At 42.5% G+C, this 19658-nt stretch overlaps 1 protein-coding gene across 1 annotated transcript; it reads right to left on the minus strand.

The window, feature by feature from the left end:
- Window positions 1-256: 256 nt before the first annotated feature.
- LOX (lysyl oxidase) lies at window positions 257-7965 on the minus strand. The gene is made up of 6 exons (XM_086629723.1): window positions 7239-7965; window positions 6648-6756; window positions 5231-5368; window positions 2827-2983; window positions 504-599; window positions 257-376 (listed from the first exon to the last, which is right to left on the minus strand). Exons 1-6 carry the CDS (start codon window positions 7963-7965, stop codon window positions 257-259), a joined length of 1347 nt encoding a protein of 448 aa, XP_086485849.1.
- Window positions 7966-19658: the final 11693 nt, after the last annotated feature.

Consider the following 19658-nt stretch of genomic DNA (forward strand, 5'->3'; position numbering starts at 1 on the left):
CAGGGTTTGAAAGCTGTGCAGTTATCTGTTCCCATTATTCCTGCCAAAAAAGACCTTTTAAAAAGCACCATCTGAATTTTGAATTAACACACGAGATCCTGAAACCCAAGAAACAACATACTGAAAAAACTGGTATCACTAGAATTAACGGTGAGTGTTATTTTGTCAATATAAAGTAAATCTCTAAGCTTTATAAATCTGTTTGTCAACTTTAGTACTATGAATACAAAACAGTTGCAAAGACAAAGGAATGTACTTACGGTGAAATTGTACAGCCAGAGGCGTATGCATGGTGGCCTGTATAGCGTATATCACAGCGTACTATATTGTTGGAGTAATCGGATTCAGGCACCAAATAGCTGGGGTTTACACTCACCTTAAGAGGAGAAAGCACAGTGTTGTCTACTTCTAGATTTGAGTTGATAACATAAGATTTGTTTCTTTAAAAAACAACAACAACAACAACAAAAAAAACCAAATCTCCCCACTCCCAATACCCTTACCTTCAGAATGTAATTTCCAGGTTTTACATCTGTAATATCAATCCACTGGCAATCTATATCAGCATTGTAAGTGTCATAGCAGCCAGGGCTCAGTCCCTTAAAAATGAAGTTAAGATGGATATCAAAAAAACATTAGGGATAGTAATACTCTAGACATACGGGACACTCAGACTGAAGTTCACTTAACCATCACGTTTCACTAAGAAAATTATCTCAGGAAATGAGGCTTATTTTTTCTTGGCATTTTGTTTGAATATCTAGACTAGGATATGTAAAGCCTAACATATCAGTTTTATAGGCAGCATTGTATTACTGCTGCTTGAGAAACACCTTCACTGTTGATCATCTGTAAGATATCTGTATTTTAGTATCACTTGTTACAGTACTCCTTTTATGTAAATATCGTTGATGCTATTACTCACTGTTCTTTACAGAAGATGAGAGTAAAATCAAAAATGACTGAAGGCTGGACCTAAATATCTGTAAATCTCAGGTAAATAGCTTCTGAGGTCCTTGAGTACAAACTTGATAACCTCTCTCTACCCTTAGGAATGATGCAACTTTTTGCTATAGAGGTACTCTGCCAAAGTGCCATCTTTGAATAGTGGAGTCTAAGGTCATTTTCATATTGAGTTTTGCACAGAAATGGCATCTCTTCCAGCAAAGAGTGACACAAGAATCTGAGAGAACTGAAAATGTAGCCTTGCTTCCTGAGGAATATTTTCTGAAAACATCTTCGCTGTTAGGAACATTAGTGAGAACCTCCATATATGAATGTATCAGTGGTTCAAATCTGGTGTCTTTAACTGTGGCCAATACAAATCGCTGTAGGCAAAGCTGATCTGTTCTGGTGACACAGAGAGTGAACAAAACCCAAGTCTTGCAGGAATTCCCTCTTGACCCAGCTGGTGATCAGCTCAGACTCTTGCATATATGTGCCAAGTCTGAGGCTGAAGGAAAGTTTTACAGTCCAATTACAAACCCCTGAAATATGGGCTTCCAGTGGAAACGCTGACACAGCCATGATTCTAGTGGCACAAATACTCCAGCTGTAAAATATGTATGTTGCTTAGTTAGATGTCATAGACTACAGAAGGAAAAAAGATATTTATAAAACCTCTTCAAAGCCTTTATGTATTGCAGATCATTCATTATATTTAAAATTCAAATGTGGACACGTCAGCCAGTGAAGCATAGCTGTCATTTCTCTGTGATAAAATAACTACCTCCTAGATTAAAAACTGCAGAATAAGGGATACACGTTTATGTATAAGTATGGTCACATTGAGTTAAACCACAGATCCATCAACTTCAGTGTTGTATCTCTGCCAGTGGTCAGCAGCAGAAGCTTGAGGAGAAAAGAACGTAGGAAATGAGATGTGTAATATCCTTTACCCAGGCAAATTCCTTCCACCAGGCATTTAACTGTATTTAAGACACGGGGTACCATAGGATTTTTGTGTTTAATAGCCTCCATTACTTTGTGTAAATTTTTTTTGAACCCATGTAGATATTTTTGGACTATGCAACATCATATGGAAAGGAATTTAATATTTTATTCATGTGTCAAAAGACCACTCCTCTCTGTTTTAAAGCTGTTTTCTGAGAGTTCTTTCGGATATCCTTGAATGCTTGTACTGTGACACAGCTCAGACTCCATGCAATATTCAAGGTACAAGATTATCACGGATTTGCATACTATAACGGTACATTTCATTTTTTTATCTATCCCCTTAATAAGCCCGAACACCTTGCTTTACATTTGTGTATGACCCATCATAATGTTCACAGGGCTGCCACTCTCTTTAACAGCCTTCTACACATGCATAAAATTATGCTGTAAGTTTTCTGTGTAGGACTGCCAGCTGGTAGCTACAGGTATTAAGGGAATCCAGCACCTTGCAGTCTCATGCTCTGCATGGGAGAAATACTAGCTATGAACTCTGGGGCCAGCCAGGGACGTCGCTGAGCAGTTTGTGGGGGATGAACACTGGAAATGACTTCTTTACTGACTCTGTCTTGAATTCCCTTTAGCTCACTTGACCAGTCTTACAACCACAGGAACCTGTCATGTGTTTTAATATAGTTCAGTTACCAGTGATGCTAGGCTAATGAGTGTCCCTGCATTTTTCAAGACACCCACATTTCACAGCACCTGAGTAAATTATAAATCTCCCAGTTGCTATCCTGGCCTCTATGATGGAGAATGTCAGAGCTAGTTAGGGCATCAGATAATTTAGAGCATCAGACTACTAGTAGAAGAAATATCCAAAGATAAATTAGAAGCGAAAAGCCCTTCGGGGAAAACCACACCAGCTCTTACCTGTGTATGCGCTGTACATGCGTACCGTCTATAATATCCGTAATCACAGGAGGTATCTTCAAGACAGAAACTTGCTTTGTGTCCTTCAGCAACTTTTCTGTGTGAGCTTGCATCCAACAAGTCATAGTGGCTGAATTCATCCATGCTGTGATAATGCCTGTTAAACCCAAGAAACATTATTAAAGATCGTGTCAAATAATATTTTAACATATTCCTATTTGATCTACCTTCTGTTAGATCTCTCCAAATTTTATTTATTACACAGAACTTGTGTGTTAGTATACTTTCCTATTACTGGCTGTTCAATTGCGTTTTATTTTCATTATTCTGATTTTCAGTGACTATAAAAATGCCACCTTCTGTAAATAAAGAACAGATTTTAATTTGTTAAGGGAAAGACTTCATAGCAGCAGTTTTTCCAAAATTCCCTGTTTCAGCGCTTCTCCAATAACAACAGCAAGTATTAAGTAGTTCATATTCGAATTGTACATCTTATAACTGCCTTTAGACAGAGTTTCCCTAGGAATGCTTACCTTACGTACTATGAATTCCAGGGAAGTTTGCTATTTGCTAGCAAAACCTCAACAATTTACGTTCACATCTCCATGGCCCTCCATCAATGTAACACGTTCATAGCACTAGTGAAAACAAAACCTACACAGCTTCTCTGTACTGGCAATGCAAATTCATGTCAACGATTTTTGTAGCCTATACTTAATGTAGTCTCTGTTTCAAAAGTGTGTGTGCTGTTGATCTGGGCACAGTAATACATTTTTCCTGCTCTCATACAAAGTGAATTCTAGCTCTTACTGTGGACTTGAACACCTATTATTCTTGCAATTTTTCCAAACACATGGAAAATGAAACTTAAGTATTATCTACCTGCACTTCATGCAGCATTTGGCTGCTGTCACTTATGAATGCTTTCAGCTCAAGAGGTATATTTAAAAAATATAAATAAACAGAATTCACATGTATTGTTAAAACAAAGAGGAGCACACAACTCTCACAAGCATGCACGTCAAGAACACTAAAACCAGTCTACAAATGATGAGTAACAGTGAAGTCTGATGGCTAGCCAAACTAATTGGCAGTTGTAGTTCATTTCCAAAATGAGCTTGTTTCACTGTCGTGGAAATGATCACCAAAAATGCTTTTTTTTTGTAGGCAATGTATATTCTGTCCAAGAACTGAATCAACATCAGAGACACTTTGCATCTGGCTATCATGGCATAGTAAGAAACTGCTTTTCTACAAATAGAAGATTTCAGTTGCTCTCTATCCGTTTCATCCACTTATCAACTTTGTAAGCACCAGGGTTGTGGGTTTTTTTTGGTGGTGGTGGTGGTTTTTTTCAGGAGTGCGGGTTAACTAAAGCATTTATGGAGGCTTTTTTTGTTTGGTTTGATGTAGTTTTAGTTTTTTGATCCTTACAAGATTTATAAACTATTAATATCAGTCTTTTTTTTAAAGAATTTGATCTAATGATACTGATTCAAAGCTTAAAGCCTCTGAAGCTAAAGAGAAATATTCCATTAACTCCAGGGGCCTTTAGATCAAGACCACATTATGTATTATTTTTTAACAGAATAATATTATCACTTTTGCCCCCAGAACACCAGAATTGTATTTTAAGGTGGAAGTAAGGTAAGCTTTCTAGTATTTCACAATCAGTCCTGCTATGAAACAGCGAAAATTGGAATAAACCTGCAAACTGTTGCATGTGACTTTTCTGAAAAAGTACGAGTTTGCAGTGTTACCTGCTCCCAAAACGTTGAAAATATTCTATTACATTTGCCTTGCCCTGTTTCCAGTAATTCTGCTATTTCTAGAGCAATACTGCTATGTGAAAGTATCATGATATGATAAGGATATTGATAATGGGATCAGACAACTTACTATCTTCTCTTTTCCATGTTGACTAGACCTTGTCAAGAACTAACCCTTGAAATTCAGGTCAAGAAATATGGGTCAATGTTTACGGTGATGTACTATAAGGAACATGCTAGTAAATGTACATTTTAGGGTTTCTACAGTTATTTTAACATGATGGGGGCTTTTATTTACTGATTCCACTTAGATGTAACGGGACTATAACCTATATAAAATCTACTTAGAGGGAGACGGTGCCACTGTCAAAACTGATTCGAGACCTGTATTTATAATGAATTTATACTTGTAAGAGTTTTATACTTACAGATAAGCTTTATATCCACTTTTTTTTTCATGTGGCTATATAAAGAGTAATTACCACTACCATAAAATTAATCAGACAGTAATAGGCTAAAGTTTCCCCATGGCTTCCCCCCCACTTCACTGCAGTTTTAGAAAATGTCACGTGTTAAGTGACAATGTGTTAGTGAAAAAGATAATTAGAAAGTACCATACTGAGTACTTCACTCACTGGTGACAGCTGTGCCACTCCCATGAATAACGGGGTCTGCTGGGCAGAAAATCTGACGTGCCTTGATTTTTCACTCTTTGTGGGAATCTCAGGAGCACCCGATTGTCATAGTCTCTAACGTCTGCTCGATAAGCTGAACTGTAATAGTGCAAAAAAGAGCTGTAAGTACATGCAAGAAATACTTTAAAACAACACTTTATATTGTCTCAGAAGTAACTGATACAGCACGGTTCTTTCCAGCCCCCTTAAAAGTCAAGCATTGGAGACACACAACAATTCCACACGCTGTGCTCAGAAGCGCCTGGTGTGAGACCAAGACCTGAGTTAGATTCAGATCTGCTTATAGTCATATACACAGGAGTTTGGCCACTGACTCTCTGCCTCTGTCTCTGAAGCAGATCACTGCGTAGCTGTAAAATTACTCTGGTACCAAAAATACAATTTCATTAGTTGCCGTTAACCAAAATTACTCACTGTGTATGTACGATTACACAACAGATGTTTCTTTCTATTGTAAAAAAAAAAGGAATAAATACATGCCTCAGGCTATATTTTCCTGTTTCACATAGCTACTATCTATGGTCTTGTAAATACTGGAATATTTAACTCAATCGATAGCCAGCAAGAACATTTCAATTAGTCTTCACTGTAAAGTCAGCAAAAAAATACTGTTTCTTATGCCATATTCTCTCTTTCCAGCAAGTGAAGAAAGAGCATGACCTTGGAAACAGTCTGACATCAATTAATGATGCTGGTAAATAAATAAATCTGGTTTGCATGATAAGGTATCAAACTTAAGTTAAAATGGTTAAAAACAGCCACGTTGATTGCTTTCCAAACAAAACAGGAAAAATCCCTCTTTGCCAACTGGACAGGACCTAACTTCATAGCAAAATTGTTATTTCAAGCCTTTGAAAGACTTTGAAACACTTTTCAGGAAGATTTTAGTCTTAAGAGACATTACAAGGCATAGGCTCAGAAACAATTAGCATGTTAAATTTTAATAGTAACTTATGCTAGTTTAGAATAGGTTTTTCTTTCTTTTTAAATGGAGTAGAATATGATCTGGCTGGCTTAGAGGAGGGAGATGAGAATCACCAGATTGAAGTGGTTTTTCTAGGTGCCTCCATTTTGCAAAATTCAGATATGTTCAAATGAGCCTGGTAATAGAAATGTGCAATATAACTTTCCACAAAATGTAGGTTCTTCAAAGCAGCTGTAGTTTGTCTCTCTAATATGGTGGTATCGTTGTCTTACGTGCACACTCTACCATCTGCCACAGGCTTAGACTGGGCTGTTTCCTCGGGCCCTCCAGCCCCACTTTTCTCCACTCTTCACCGTGTCCTCAGGTCCTCTGCGGTGGGCACAGGAGCACAAGAACCCACAACCAACGGGCGAAAGCCAAGGTGATGCCTACCTTGCCAGGCAGTTCTCCTCGGCAGCACATCTCAAGTTATACATGGACATCCTCTGGACATATGTGGACGCCTGGATGTAATAGGGATCCGGGACTAAGTCAGGGAGACCTGCAGTTCATCAAACCAACCACATAACAGCAAGATCAACCCAGGACACGTCTGCAAATACTTGGCTTCCATCCCAATCGTTAGGAGCCGTCGTTTCTCCACGCACCCCTGCCCCCCATTAACCTCGCTCTCCCTTTTGCTCGGGCCCTTCGGCTTCTCTCCAAGACCGCATCACGAGCACGACGCCCGGACTCCCGGGCTTAGGCTTCCCGCCGTGCTCCCCGCAGATCGCCCCGACGCCGGCCGCGGAGACTGCCGCCCACCGGGCTTCCCGGGGGCCGGCGGCCGTGCAAACGCCTGCCCGGTCAGGTTTTGCCCCGATCCAGGGGCAGGCAGGGCCGCCGAGCCCCCGCACCGCATCCCGTCGGGACGCGCCGCGCTGGCACCGGCGTGCGCGGGAGCGAGCGAGGCGGCGCAGCGGGGCCGCGGCCGGCGGGAGGGGAGAGAAGGGACGGGAAAGGAAGGGAAAGGAGGGCTCTTACCATACTGGAAGTAGCCGGTGCCATAGCCGGGTCTGTACCTGCTGCCCTGGCGGGGCCTCTCGTAGGTGTCGTAGTAGTTGTAATAGGGGTTATCGTCCGTGTACTTGTAGGGGTTGTAAGGGTCGTCTCCTACCATGACATCTTCCCGCCCGGGTCTGAAGCTGCTGAGGGGCGGCAGCCCGCCGGCCCCGGTGCTGCTCCGGTTGCCGTCGGTGCCGGTGCCCGCGGCGGGGCTGCTGGGGGCGCTGGGTCGCGACGCGCCCGGGGAGGCGCTCCTGGCCGCCCCGGCGGCCGCGGGGGTGGCGGCCGCCTGGCTCCGCTGCCCGGCGGCGGCGCGACCCCCGGAGGGAGCCTGGTAGCCGGCCTGGAACCAGTGCCGTGCGCCGGAGGCCCCCCGGCTGCCGGCGGCGGGCTGGGTCTGCGTGGCGGCGGCGGCTCGGGCGGCGGCTCCCCGCGGCAGCGTGCCGTTGTTCCGCAACAGCAGGATGGGGCTTCCCGCCGCCTCCGCCGCCTGCCTGCGCCGGGGGGGCTGGTACTGGGAGCCGAGGCTGAGCAGGCTGTACACCTGCCCGTTGTTCTCCCACTGGATCCGCTGCCTCCAGGTGGCGGGGGGCGGCGGGGGGTCGCGGCGCGGCGGCGGCTGCTGGCAGCCGGCGGGCCACAGGCAGCTCCAGTAGATGCACGCGTGGAGCTGGGCGAGCAGGAGGCCCGGCGGCGCGAAATGCATCTTCTCCTCTTTCCTGGGCGCCGGCGGGGGAGAGAAAAGGGCGAAACCGGGGGGCGAGCGGCGAGCGAGGGGCGGCTTCCTGCCCGGGACGGGACGGGACGGGGCGGGGGTGAGTGGGGGTGGGGGGAGGCCGGGAGGTGCGGGCTGCGCCTCGGGAAGAGTTAGGCGGGCAGCAGGGTCTCAGGCGCGGCGGCACCCGGGCGGTGCCATCGGGCAGGTCGGGCTGTCGGGGAGGAAACTCGGTCCAGGGGAGGCGGCGGGAGCGGCTTTTCTTCTCCCCGGTATTTATAGGCGAGGGGGATGCGAATGCGAGCCGGAGCAAACAATCAGCCTCTCATCGTCCTCCGGCCCGCGCTGGTGTCTGGAGCGAGGGAAGGAGGAGGAGGAGGAGAGACCAGGGACTTTAAACTTGCTGGCACGCTCGCAAAGTTACACAAGCCCCGCTGGCTGGGCTGGCTGCGCCCCCGCCATTTGTTCACGTAATGCGGCTGGAAACGTGCGGCCCTGACAGTTCCCCCACGGCCGCCCCCCGCCCGCCGCCGCCCGCCCCGCGCGGGGGCGGCCGGGGGGCGGGAGAGGGGGGGACGGGACGGGACGGGGCGGCGGGGGCCGGCGCGGCGGGGGCGCCCCATCCTCCCTCCCTGCCTCCCCCCGCGCCCCGAGCCGCGCCGCGCCGCGCCGAGCCGAGCCTGCGGCGGGCGGGCGCGCTCAGACACACGTAGGCTGCCAGAGTATGCCGTGGGGCAGCGCCAAAGTATGCAAAGGAAAAATGCTATTAGCTCATCAGCGCTGGAGAGACTAGAAACGGGGTGGCGGGGAGGGGGACGGGGCCGCTAGCGAGAGAGGAAACATGTTTCTGGAAAATGTGCTGGCCGGCACATCTGCCGGGCTGGAGCGGCTGCTGGGGACCTTCGTCTCAGCGCTAACAGTCGGATCCCTTTAATGACCTCTTAATTAGGAGAAAACCTCCATCAAATAAACTCTTGACTATTGACTTTTGGGTTTTTTTGTGTATGAGTCACACGAGAAATATACTGGCGGTGCTCCTCCCGGAGTAAGTTTTCATTGAAAAGTGAAATTTCACATGGGAGAGGCTTATCCCCATCACCAGAACAAATAAACCTGGCGCGGGCAGTGTCTCCCCAAAACTGTGCTGGGACAAGAGGAGCAGGCTGTGGCCCAGAAGCCTCCCCCTCCCTTCCTGCTTTTACAAGAGTTCATCAACGCTGTGTTTTGATAAGTCTAATCACCCAGCGAGGCAAACGAATCGAGGTCCATGGACTTCAGCCAAAACTCCTTTTGGGTGTATTTTTCCAAGGGCTGTTTGCTTATGAATCCGTGCAAAGGAATGGAGAAGAATACACAAAAGTTCTCCTTCACCAAAAGTTTGGTGGTGAGGATATGTCTTAAGTGACTCCTGTCAAAGATGATCAGCACAGGGTGGAAGTTTTTACCCTACTGAGGTAGACGCAAGGCGCCTTCCCGTTGTTGCCAGCTTCCCCCTGTTGAATTAACAGTCCACACACTATGTCCGGGCAGATATTTGCCACTGCATTTTGCTATTCTCCAGACAGTTCTCCTGTAATTTTTAGATTTTAATTGCATATTGCTGCGAATGATTCACACTTACTCGAAATCCTGAAAAACGTGATTGCGCCTTGCGGATGTGGTGTATTGTGAATGCCGATTTACACTGCTATCCAATTACGAGTAGTAATACTTGGCTTTAAAGTAGTTCTTTACAGCTGCTGAAATCAGTGGTGCCATCCTGGGTGTCAAAGTGACTCCTATGGACCAGTGGACCAGAGGTTGTGACCAGTGCCTGGTACCGGCTGCTCACCAAGCCAGGCTTGCTTGCTTGGCTCTTGGTCTCGGGAGACCTGTGCTGCAGATGAGCGTGCTCCCTGGTGGATTTAAGCACTGTTCACTCCCCTGCGGTCACCCAAACAACCTAGAGGGTTAAAGTCACTGGAAAATCAGCTGTCAAGTGTAAAAATTCCCAGTCTGGATGACACCGAGGAGCACAGGGCAGGTATGCATCGAAGAAAGCAACAGCTTCTCACTTGGGAATACCCTCATTAGCAAAGTAGGTGTTTGTTATCGCTGCTAGCCAGCACCACGCTGATGGGGTGCATCAGTTGGCCTGGGTCCCCAACCAGAACCAGTAACAGATGACTTTCCACAAGTGTGTTGTGCCTGATGCTCAGTAAGTGCTAGTCTGGGCAGCCTGCTACAAAGGTGGTTGGATTTGGGTTCTCTTGCTCATCATTTTTGCAGACTGCTCATCCGCTCTGATCTTTCTTATTGTGGGTTTGAAAATATTATTCTCCATTTAAGGGTTTGCCTGGAACAATCAGTGACTAAGACTGAGTAAAATGGAAAGGTTGAAGACAGGAAAAATACAACACTGAAGGAATGAGGTTTCTGTCTTTCTAATCTTCCCCTAAATCTTACTAGTGTTACAAACAGCAGGTTCTTGCCCAATGTGTGATATTAGACAATGTTTCCACATAGTGGGATTGTAGCCATAATTTTTTTTTGCCTGATTAAGTAACTATTTTTCATGAAACTGGAGAAAGCATAGTTGAGGCTAGTCCTGACCATTTGTCAGCCATTCATGTTGTGTGTCATTTTCTGCATAGCATGAATTTTATTTGTTAATGAATTTAGGCTTCATAAAGCATGGCAAGCACTGTCAGCATTCCTAGAGAGTCACGTCCTTCACTCACCATTTGGTGCCTGTGTCCATTCAGCTACTGTGCTGTCATCACAGGTTGCCTAGTTATACCTAGCTTTCATACCTTGGGTCTGCCTAGACCATCAAAAAGCCCACCAGTATCTGTGACCAGAGGTATGGAGGTGAAAAAATATGCAAAACCGTAAAAGTTGTGTAAGCAAGCCAGGTACTGTGATTGATTTAAAAATTCCCTAAAAACTGTTGAGTACTTTGGTATTAAGCTTTCCTGTGAGGTCAATACAGCTGCTTTGCAAAGCCCAGTTCTGATACTGGATTGCAGTTCATTTTGTTGCTCAAGTGTTTACCTACTTCTTCCTTTTTTAGCTGGAATGCCTGGTATACCTGGATACTTGTTGCACTGAGGATTTTCATATCCGTCATCTACAGGAATAAATACGGTCTATATCAACTGAGAAATTAAATTTTCCCTCACCAGAAAATGACACTAATTGAAACAGATATCAGTAAGTAATTGCAGTAATTTCTCAAACTCTGAGAGATTAGGAGGTATTTTATATTTAAATTTAATTGGTAGATTGTTGCAGTCCTGATTCAAAGGTTACAAATGGAAAAATGTCTTCAATGGCATGTGTAGCATTTCAAGTCCTCCTTATGCTTACACCACTATTAACACTTGTGAATCTCGAAAATAGAAAAAGATTAACCTGTTCTTCAAAAAAAGTCAACAAAGAAACCCCAAACAGAACCAAAGATATTTGAATTTGACATGTCTTAGTACATGTCCGAAGAAAGACATTTTAACGTTCTCTAAGCTTGTTGTTTAGTGTGTGGATGAAAAAAGTGTGACAGTGTAGAAAAGGGGAAGTTATTTTAAATGACAGACAGTTTACACCAATCACATCCTTTGTTACTTTTAATGTTCTTTTTTAAAAAATATCAATTCTGTTGTTACAGGATAGCTAATTTTTGTTCTTATTTAGTGGTAAATTGGGATGCTTAGCTAGAATCACACACATGAAGCAAGACATATAAATAGTTTTATAAAATCCTAACATGAAACTAGACAAACTTAATATGTGTTAAGTATATTTCTTTGAAGCTGGTATTTACTTGTTTGGGATCGAAGGGTTGCTTATTAAGGAGTCGCTGTGAGAAAAAGCTTGAAGACTAGTGGTTGGTTTCAGCTTTCTGCGTCTGAGAAAAATTTAGTTTGCTTATCTGAGTTATGCTTGAGTAGACAAAGAACTTACTCTGATTTTTCTGTTCACATCAACACTGAGTTGGAACCAGATTATTCAAATTTATCTTGTTTTATGGATTTCACCTATATTATTTTTTATAACTTGTTGGTTTTGCATTCAAATATTAAAATTGGGTAATTTTGTTGCACGATAGAACACTACGTTTTTCTGAAGCACATTTTACAGCAAGTCCAGGTATCTTTATTTAGAAACTCACTTATCAGTGCATTTGATTAAAAGGTTCCTAATTATAATGAATCCCCCTTAATAGTTGGAATTAAGATGTTAAGATATTCTTTAGACCATGTGAACTTCACTAGAAACTAAGAACACTGGGTATTTTCAGATTCAGGTCTGTAATGAGTTTGTTTTTGTTTTTTTTTTTTTAACAAACCAACCTAATTAGAGACCACGGTTGTAGACATTTCCTGACATCAGTGCTCTTTGGAGCAGACTGTAAGAATTTGTTTTCACGAAAGCTAATCTTCTAGTTAAATTTAGCTACCATTTGTAGGTCTGATTTTGAAGTCTCTAATCAAGCAGCTTCCTTTGACCATAACTAAAGTGCAAAAGTAGACTTTCTGACCTTTTTTTCTGCTCTGAATTTATAAAGGAACACATAGATTTTTGTTGCCTCAATGAACTTGTCAATATGTTGAAGAATGAAAATGGTTAGAAATTCATTAGTAGGTAATCTCCTCAATTCAAAATTATCAGCCAAAATTCCACCCGGCCCCTGTCTAATATTTTGGGTTTATCTATCTGCATTATGAAAGTAGTTTGCAGTTACTTTGTTTCATCACTGTGGGTAGAGCTACTGAATTGCACGTATCTATGCTGAATGAAGAAAATTAAGCACATGTATCTGTCTCTGTAGGATCTGACAACATTATCAAGAAAAGCAGCTACAGGACCTGAGATAGCTGTTGTTCTCTTGCGTGAGACCTGAAGACAAAAGCCTTCTGATGTCAGTGGGCTTTTTGTCAAATCAGGATTTTGCCATAAGGTTTTAATAGCAGTATTTTTTAAGAGTAGAGTGTTGATGTGTTGGTCAATCTGAATATGAATGTTTCCACAGCATGCAGTTACATGATTTCTTACTTGAACCTAGATTTTAAAAGAGCATAGTGAAAATTAAGCAAAAAGCCTCTCCCTTCTTGAATTTATAGTGTGTTTCATCTTTGAATATTGTTTTCTAACTTTTCTATTTGTTTTCTGGTTGTTTTCTCTTGGTGTCCCAAAGGTTTCTGTAACAAGGGAGATTTCTAAAAAAGTGAGGTGAATAGATAAACAGGCAGCTACTGCAAATTCAATCAGAGATTTGAAAATCCACCAAAGTTATTTCTTTTCTTACACGTCAGCATCTGTAGTGAAAGCTTCCCTAACTATTGTCTTTGAAGTACTCATTGCAATGGTATGCAAAACTTACCATCAGTAATATAACCAGGTATGCTTGTTTTGATTTCAGCAAGCTGTCTGATGACATGTGCAAAGGACTAGAAATCCAAGACACTCAAAGTAAAGAGCCCACTGTCTGTGCATTAACACCTGTGATAGCTACCAGTTAATTTAGCAAGGTTAATAAAATTAAAAGTAGATTTGTGCAGTGCAAGTGTAAACAGTACATTTTTGTTTAGGGAGTTCACTCCTGAATTGTCTTCATAAGCAGAGCATGCACTCAAGAGCCAATTACCATGTCAACACAACTACCTGATTTTTTTGAAGTTTTTGAATACTGAGAAGAGGTTATTATGATAAACCTGAAAAACCTAAGTAAATTCAGAAAAAGCAAATGTTTTGCTGAACAGTTCTATACACAGACATGTCTTTGTTGTGTCAGGGCTCCAAAACAAGTCTTCCCTGATGCGTATTTTGCACAAAAGCGAAAAAAAAAAAAACCACACCCCGGTTAGTAAGTCCAAGATGAGGAAGACTTGAGAAAACAGTTAATTTTGAATTGAGGCATTCACCAGATTCTTCTGCGATTAAAAACATTAAGTATGAAGGGAGAGGAATGGACAGTATTTCAAATCCATCATTTTCCTTTCCTCCTCAAGGAAGAGTAGGGACGAAGTCCTTGTAAACCTTTCACAAAGTGGAACACTGTCCAACATAATGTAAAAGCAGAACATGTTGGCAGAAATTTTGGAAGATGATTTTACTTTGCATCTCATCAAAGATAGTTAGACAGTGCAACAGTGATATTTCTAAAACAAAACTAACTTTGTAAAAATAGCATAAAGGAGCTTCAGATTCTTTGTGTCTTGTTCACTGCATCTAGGTTGCTTAGTCTGCAAGTAGATATGATTCCTAACTCTCTTATATACCTAGATCTGATTGTTCTTTTCCATCTAGTGTATAGCATCTTTGTCTTTATTACCATCCCTGAATTTGCACGGCTGTCACAGAAACAGGTAATTTTCTTTGTAGAACTTCATTGTCTGATGGAAAAATACCAGAGAAGAGCCCACATTCAGATGCCAAGGTGAATTTTCATAATTGACATTGGAAAATAGTTCTATGTTATACTGATAAGCTGCATACAAAGGCTCAATTAAAATAGCAATCAATAATGCTGTTCATAATACAAATATGAATGCATAAAAGAGGGGATAATGATGAAGGTAATTATGAAGTGGCATAGGACCTCACGTATCCCTGTGACTAGGATTTTTATTGTTTGCTACTTTATTTTCACAGAAGAATATGTACACAGTAAACAACAAACGAAAACTCCACACCTTTGCATTAGAGTGTTTTAGAGGTGAGTATCAAGGACATTACAAATAGAGTTTGCCGTTTGTACTCGAAAAGGAATGAGGGGAGAATAGAAACAAATGGGCCAGCTTGTCCCCAGCGAGATCTGCTTCTAGCAGGACACGTAAACCTACCTGACCAAAGGTCTTCTGACGGAGATGCAGGCTCATATTTATAAGGTAACTTATATTATCCAAGTTCCAATCTCTCCTCGATGTCTCCAGCAGTGTTTTGCTGTATCTGATGATGTCAAAATGTAAATGTCTCATCAGGGGGCAGGATGTTCCTAAAACAAATACCCTCACATTTGCAAGTCAGTCTTGGCTCCTAGCTTGGTATTGGCAAGAAAACATTTGATATTATTTAGACGTATTGGCTCTGGTTTGCTTATCAGTTATGTTTAGGATGTTTGTCTGTAAACCCTGAAAAAGGGCTTCTGTGTGGATTAAGTAAACAGAGGTGGTGCATCCTCCTGGAAGCTGTGTCAAGGCATATGGATGACAGACAGGTAAGTAGAGACAGGCAACATGGCTTCACCGAGATCAAAATCCAAAGAGTTGCAGTCAACAGCTTAATGTCCAAATGAAGGTCAGTAACCAGGGGTGTCCCTCAGGGGTCCATATTGGGACCAGTACTGCTCAATGTCTTTATTAATGACATAGTGGGACTGATTGCACCCTCAGAAATTTTGTGGATGACACGAAGCTGAATGGTGCAACTGATTTGCTTGAGGGAAGGGAGGCCATCCAGAGGAACTTTGATAGGCTTGAGGAGTGGGCCCTTGTGAACCTCATAAAGTTCAACAAGGCCAAGTACAAGGATTGGAGCGATCTCCTCTACCAGTACAGACTAGGGGATGAATGGATTGAGAGCAGCCCTGAGGAGGAGGACTTGGAGATCCCGGTGGATGAAAAATTGGACATGAGCCAGTGATGTGTGCTTACAGCCCAAAAAAACCAATTGTTTCTTAGGCTGTATAAAAAGAAGCGTGGGCAGCAGGTCAAGCGAGGTGACTCTGCCCCTCTGCTCTCGTGAGACCTCCCCTGGAGTACTGCATTCAGCTCTGGAGTCCTCAGCACAGTAAAGACATGGACCTATTGGAGTGGGCCCACAGGAGGGCCACAGAAATGATCGGAGGGATGGAGCATCTCTCCTATGAGGAAAGGCTGAGAGAGTTGGGGCTATTCAGCCTGGTGAAGAGAAGGCACTGGGGACACCTTATCACAGCCTTTCAGTATATAAAGGGGGCTCATAAGAAAGATAGAGAGACACTTTTTACAAGGGTCACAGTGACAGGACAAGGAGCAACAGTTTTAAACTGAAAGGTAGATTTAGGTTAGATACAAGGAAGAAATTTTTTACAAGCTTGGTGAGGCACTGAAACAGGTTGCCCAGAGAAGCTGTGAATGCCCCATACCTGGAAGTGTTCAGGATAGTGTTGGATGGGGCTTTGAGCAAGCTGACCTGTTGAAAGATATCCCTGCCCATGGCAGAGGGCTTGGAACTTTGAAGGTCCCTACCAACCCAAACCATTCTATGTTTCTATGAAAACAGGTACATTTCCAGTCCTGAAACAAATAAGCTTACATACAACAGTGGAGACATGCCAGTTTACCTAAATTGATGATCTGGACTGGTGTGCATTTCTTGGCTGCTGAGCATTTCTCTCTCTAGGCAAAACTAAGTATAAATATTCTAGGAAGACTGAAAAAAGTAGTGTCTAATTGAATGAGTCTTGGGAAGCACTGACTTTATTTATTTACCTTATAAGATGAAGAGAACACTAAACCTGTTGAGAAATTGTTTGTTGTTCATATTCTCATTCTCATCCTATCCAAATACATGATCTTTGTCTTGTTATCTTTCCTCTTAACTACTTTCTTGTTTTTTTCCAATTGCTATGTCCTTTCACAAGACAGATGGTAAGCTCTGCAGGGCAGGGACCATGGCTCAGCGATGTCTACAGTAGGGCACAGAGTCTATTACTTTTGGCCACTGCTGCAATAATGAAGAGCAGCCACTGAATACAGAATGCTGTATTGAACAGATGCAACATTTAGAACATGTGAAAGCCCTCACGCAGCTGTGTGTATTATTGAACAAAGTTGACACACAGCAATTCTGACTCAAATAAAACACCCATGGTGGTTTTCCCTTTGGTCTAAATTTCATCATAATATTTTGTCTTACATACCAATACGATGAACTCTTTTACTATTCTTCTCTGTTGCAGTATAGTAGCTCCTTTTTGAAATACATTCCCAATGTAATTCCTATTTTCATCCACAGGTAATTATCAGATTTCACCTTAGGTCTCCTCATGGCTCAGATGATTGGAGAAATTATTTGAAGTAAAACATTAAGTCATGCAGTTAGATTGAAAGGAATGTTTATAAAAAGATATTAAAGGTATATCAGGGCAATGACTGTAATATTTACCAACTAAAAGTAGAAGAAAAGAGATATACTTAGAAAATGCTTGTTTGGCTTTAATGAGCTAAAATAAAAGCTGATACTTTTATTAAAAGTAAATACTATTTTCTTCTCACACTGAACAGACTCAAGCAGCTACTAATTGAAGACCTATCTTTGAGGGTAAGTTCGGAAACTATTATGGTATGCCAGGTTGATTTCATTTGGTTTATTCTACCTGAGTTGAAGCCTAAAACAGTAATTCATTTAAACTGCACTGCATGTGTGTCATTTCAAAGCATTCAAAGTTTTCTCAACGTTTGATGCCCTGTAGCCAAACAGAAACATCCATGAAAATAGATACATTATTCAGAAACGTGTACGCTCAGTTGTGCAAATTTCAGTTGAATACTGTAGTGGCAGAGGTGGCTGCTGCCATTGTTTGAGGAAGTGGAGCCTCCTCCCCGTTTCTCCAGCTGACTTGTGTTGTTCCCCTGTGACATACGTCTGTCTGGGCTGCGTGACTGCATCGGGACACGCGACTGGGTGCTGCTGCCAATAGGGCCTGCAAGAGGACAGGTGATGGAATGAGGGACTGCGCAGGTGACAGTCAGTCTTGACTCTGGTGCAACACTGACTTCTTTGTAGCTTTGGAGGCACTAGGGAAGAGCTGTGCCTTCTCACAGTGGCTGGGTTTGTGTGAGTTATCTGTGCGGTGGCGTGGGAGCTGGACTTGAGGACATAAGATGTGGAAAAACTGGAACAATTAAACCCCCTACCTGTCTTCCCCAATAAATCTACAGCTAAGCCCACAGTAGTTTTTCTTTTAGTCTTGTTTTACCACGCTATTTTCTTTCTATACTTGTTCTTGTTTAAAAACTTCCTGTATGTGTCTATTTATATAATATTGTACCTAGGTACAAGTACCATTTCCTTGCATAGCTTAAAAAAATCAAACTCTTGGATCTATGCAAATACACAGACCATCATAAATGCATACAGTCCTAAGATTTAAGAGATTTTATATTTCTGGTCACCAGCCATGCTTTGTTATGGGGAACTCAATAGCGGGGTAGCTACTTTGCAGAATGGAGTGTCTCACCAGTCATACCATGACAGATTACACCTTCTATTACAACGATCTGAAAGAACTGTAGGGAGGTGTGCCTGCTCCTCGATATTCTGCTAGTGGAAGGTTATTGTGACTGCTTCACTGAACTCAGCTTTGTAAAGGAAGCCAGAAAGAGTTTCTCCAAAGAGCCATTACAAATCAATAAGGAACAAAAAAGTCTTGACTTGGTGACATTGTTTTACTAACTGTCATGGACTTCTTGATGAATAAAGAGCAGAGTCTATAGGAACTCCTATAGGACTTCTCTAGGAATCATATCAGCAGAAGAGACCCTGTAGGAAGAGAGAACCTGAATAAGCATTGGCAAGTTTGTGAAGCAAAGATGCTGCTTGAGGAGGATGGAGCTTACAGAATGTCTGCTTCCAGGAGCAGATGTTTCTCCCACAGACACACAAGGAATACAGTGTGTTTGGATTGCCCTTTAAAGTTTTGTGGACAATACTCAATTCTAGTGAACAACTCCCGTGTAAATCAGCTGAGTTACACCAGGGTGGGACGTTGCAGCTGAGAGTAGAGCATTTAACATGTTTGTATTGTCCTGTGATGTACCTTTTAAAGAATGAAAATTCCTCCAGGCACTGTATTTTTCACATTTTTTATTGTAGCTCTGGCTTTTCGTTTTACTTTGCATTAAAAATTAAATGGTTTCCAGCACAACTCTTGTGTTGTAAAACTTTGCTTTGTTAGTTTAAATTTGACTGTGACAGGAAGTAGGAGCAAAGCACAGTATAAAATGACAGAGTTAACTGAAAAGAGCAAGATGCTGTCTTTCTCAAACTACCATTTGCCTTTCCGTCGTTACTGTACTGTCAGATTCAAAAGCACGTTATAGAAATCTGTCCCATCACTGTTCTTTGTGCACCACTGAGGAAGAGCATGTAATCTCCGTTAAAGTAGTGTTAATGAGCAGTGTCAGACAGAAAGACAATTAAATACTCTGTTATAGAAACTGCTCAGGAAATCTGTAAGCAAGATTACATGTGTTAGAATTTGGATTGGAATTTGGATTTACAAAATTTTAAAGCCAAAAAGGACCTATACAGTCTGATGTTCTGCATAACACAGGCAATGGAATTTCACCCAGTAATTTCTGCATAAAGGTCATAATTAGTCACTGAGCTAAGATATCTTTTTTAGAAAGACAGTCTTGGATTAGAGAGGTCAAATGATAGAGAGCACACCACATCCCAAAGTCAACTGATGCAATAGTTTTTCCCTTCACTTCAAAACAAAATAAAATTTTGCCTTATTTGCAATTTGAATTGAACACCTCCATTGAAGTTGTCACTCAGGACAGCACCTGTAGTAAGAAAGCACCTGCTAACACAAGCATGAACATGCTTTAAGCATGAAAAGCAGTGACTGGAGATGTCAGAAAAATAAAGCAAAGTTTGTTCACTGTTCTCGTTCACCCACTTTTTTCCTTCTGGCTGCTTGCTTCATGAGAGAGGGC

The sequence above is a fragment of the Tauraco erythrolophus genome, chromosome Z (assembly GCF_009769465.1).
Source record: "Tauraco erythrolophus isolate bTauEry1 chromosome Z, bTauEry1.pri, whole genome shotgun sequence".
NCBI classification, from domain to species: domain Eukaryota; kingdom Metazoa; phylum Chordata; class Aves; order Musophagiformes; family Musophagidae; genus Tauraco; species Tauraco erythrolophus.

Bases quoted from the DNA above. Each gene is read 5' to 3' on its own strand.
- LOX (XM_086629723.1), bottom strand. From the start codon at position 7,965: ATGCATTTCGCGCCGCCGGGCCTCCTGCTCGCCCAGCTCCACGCGTGC. The intron at 2,984-5,230 runs GTGAGTGAAGTA...TGGGTTTAACAG, and splicing joins GAGTGGCACAGCTGTCACCA to GCATTATCACAGCATGGATG. The intron at 377-503 runs GTAAGGGTATTG...TCTCCTCTTAAG, and splicing joins CTGGAAATTACATTCTGAAG to GTGAGTGTAAACCCCAGCTA.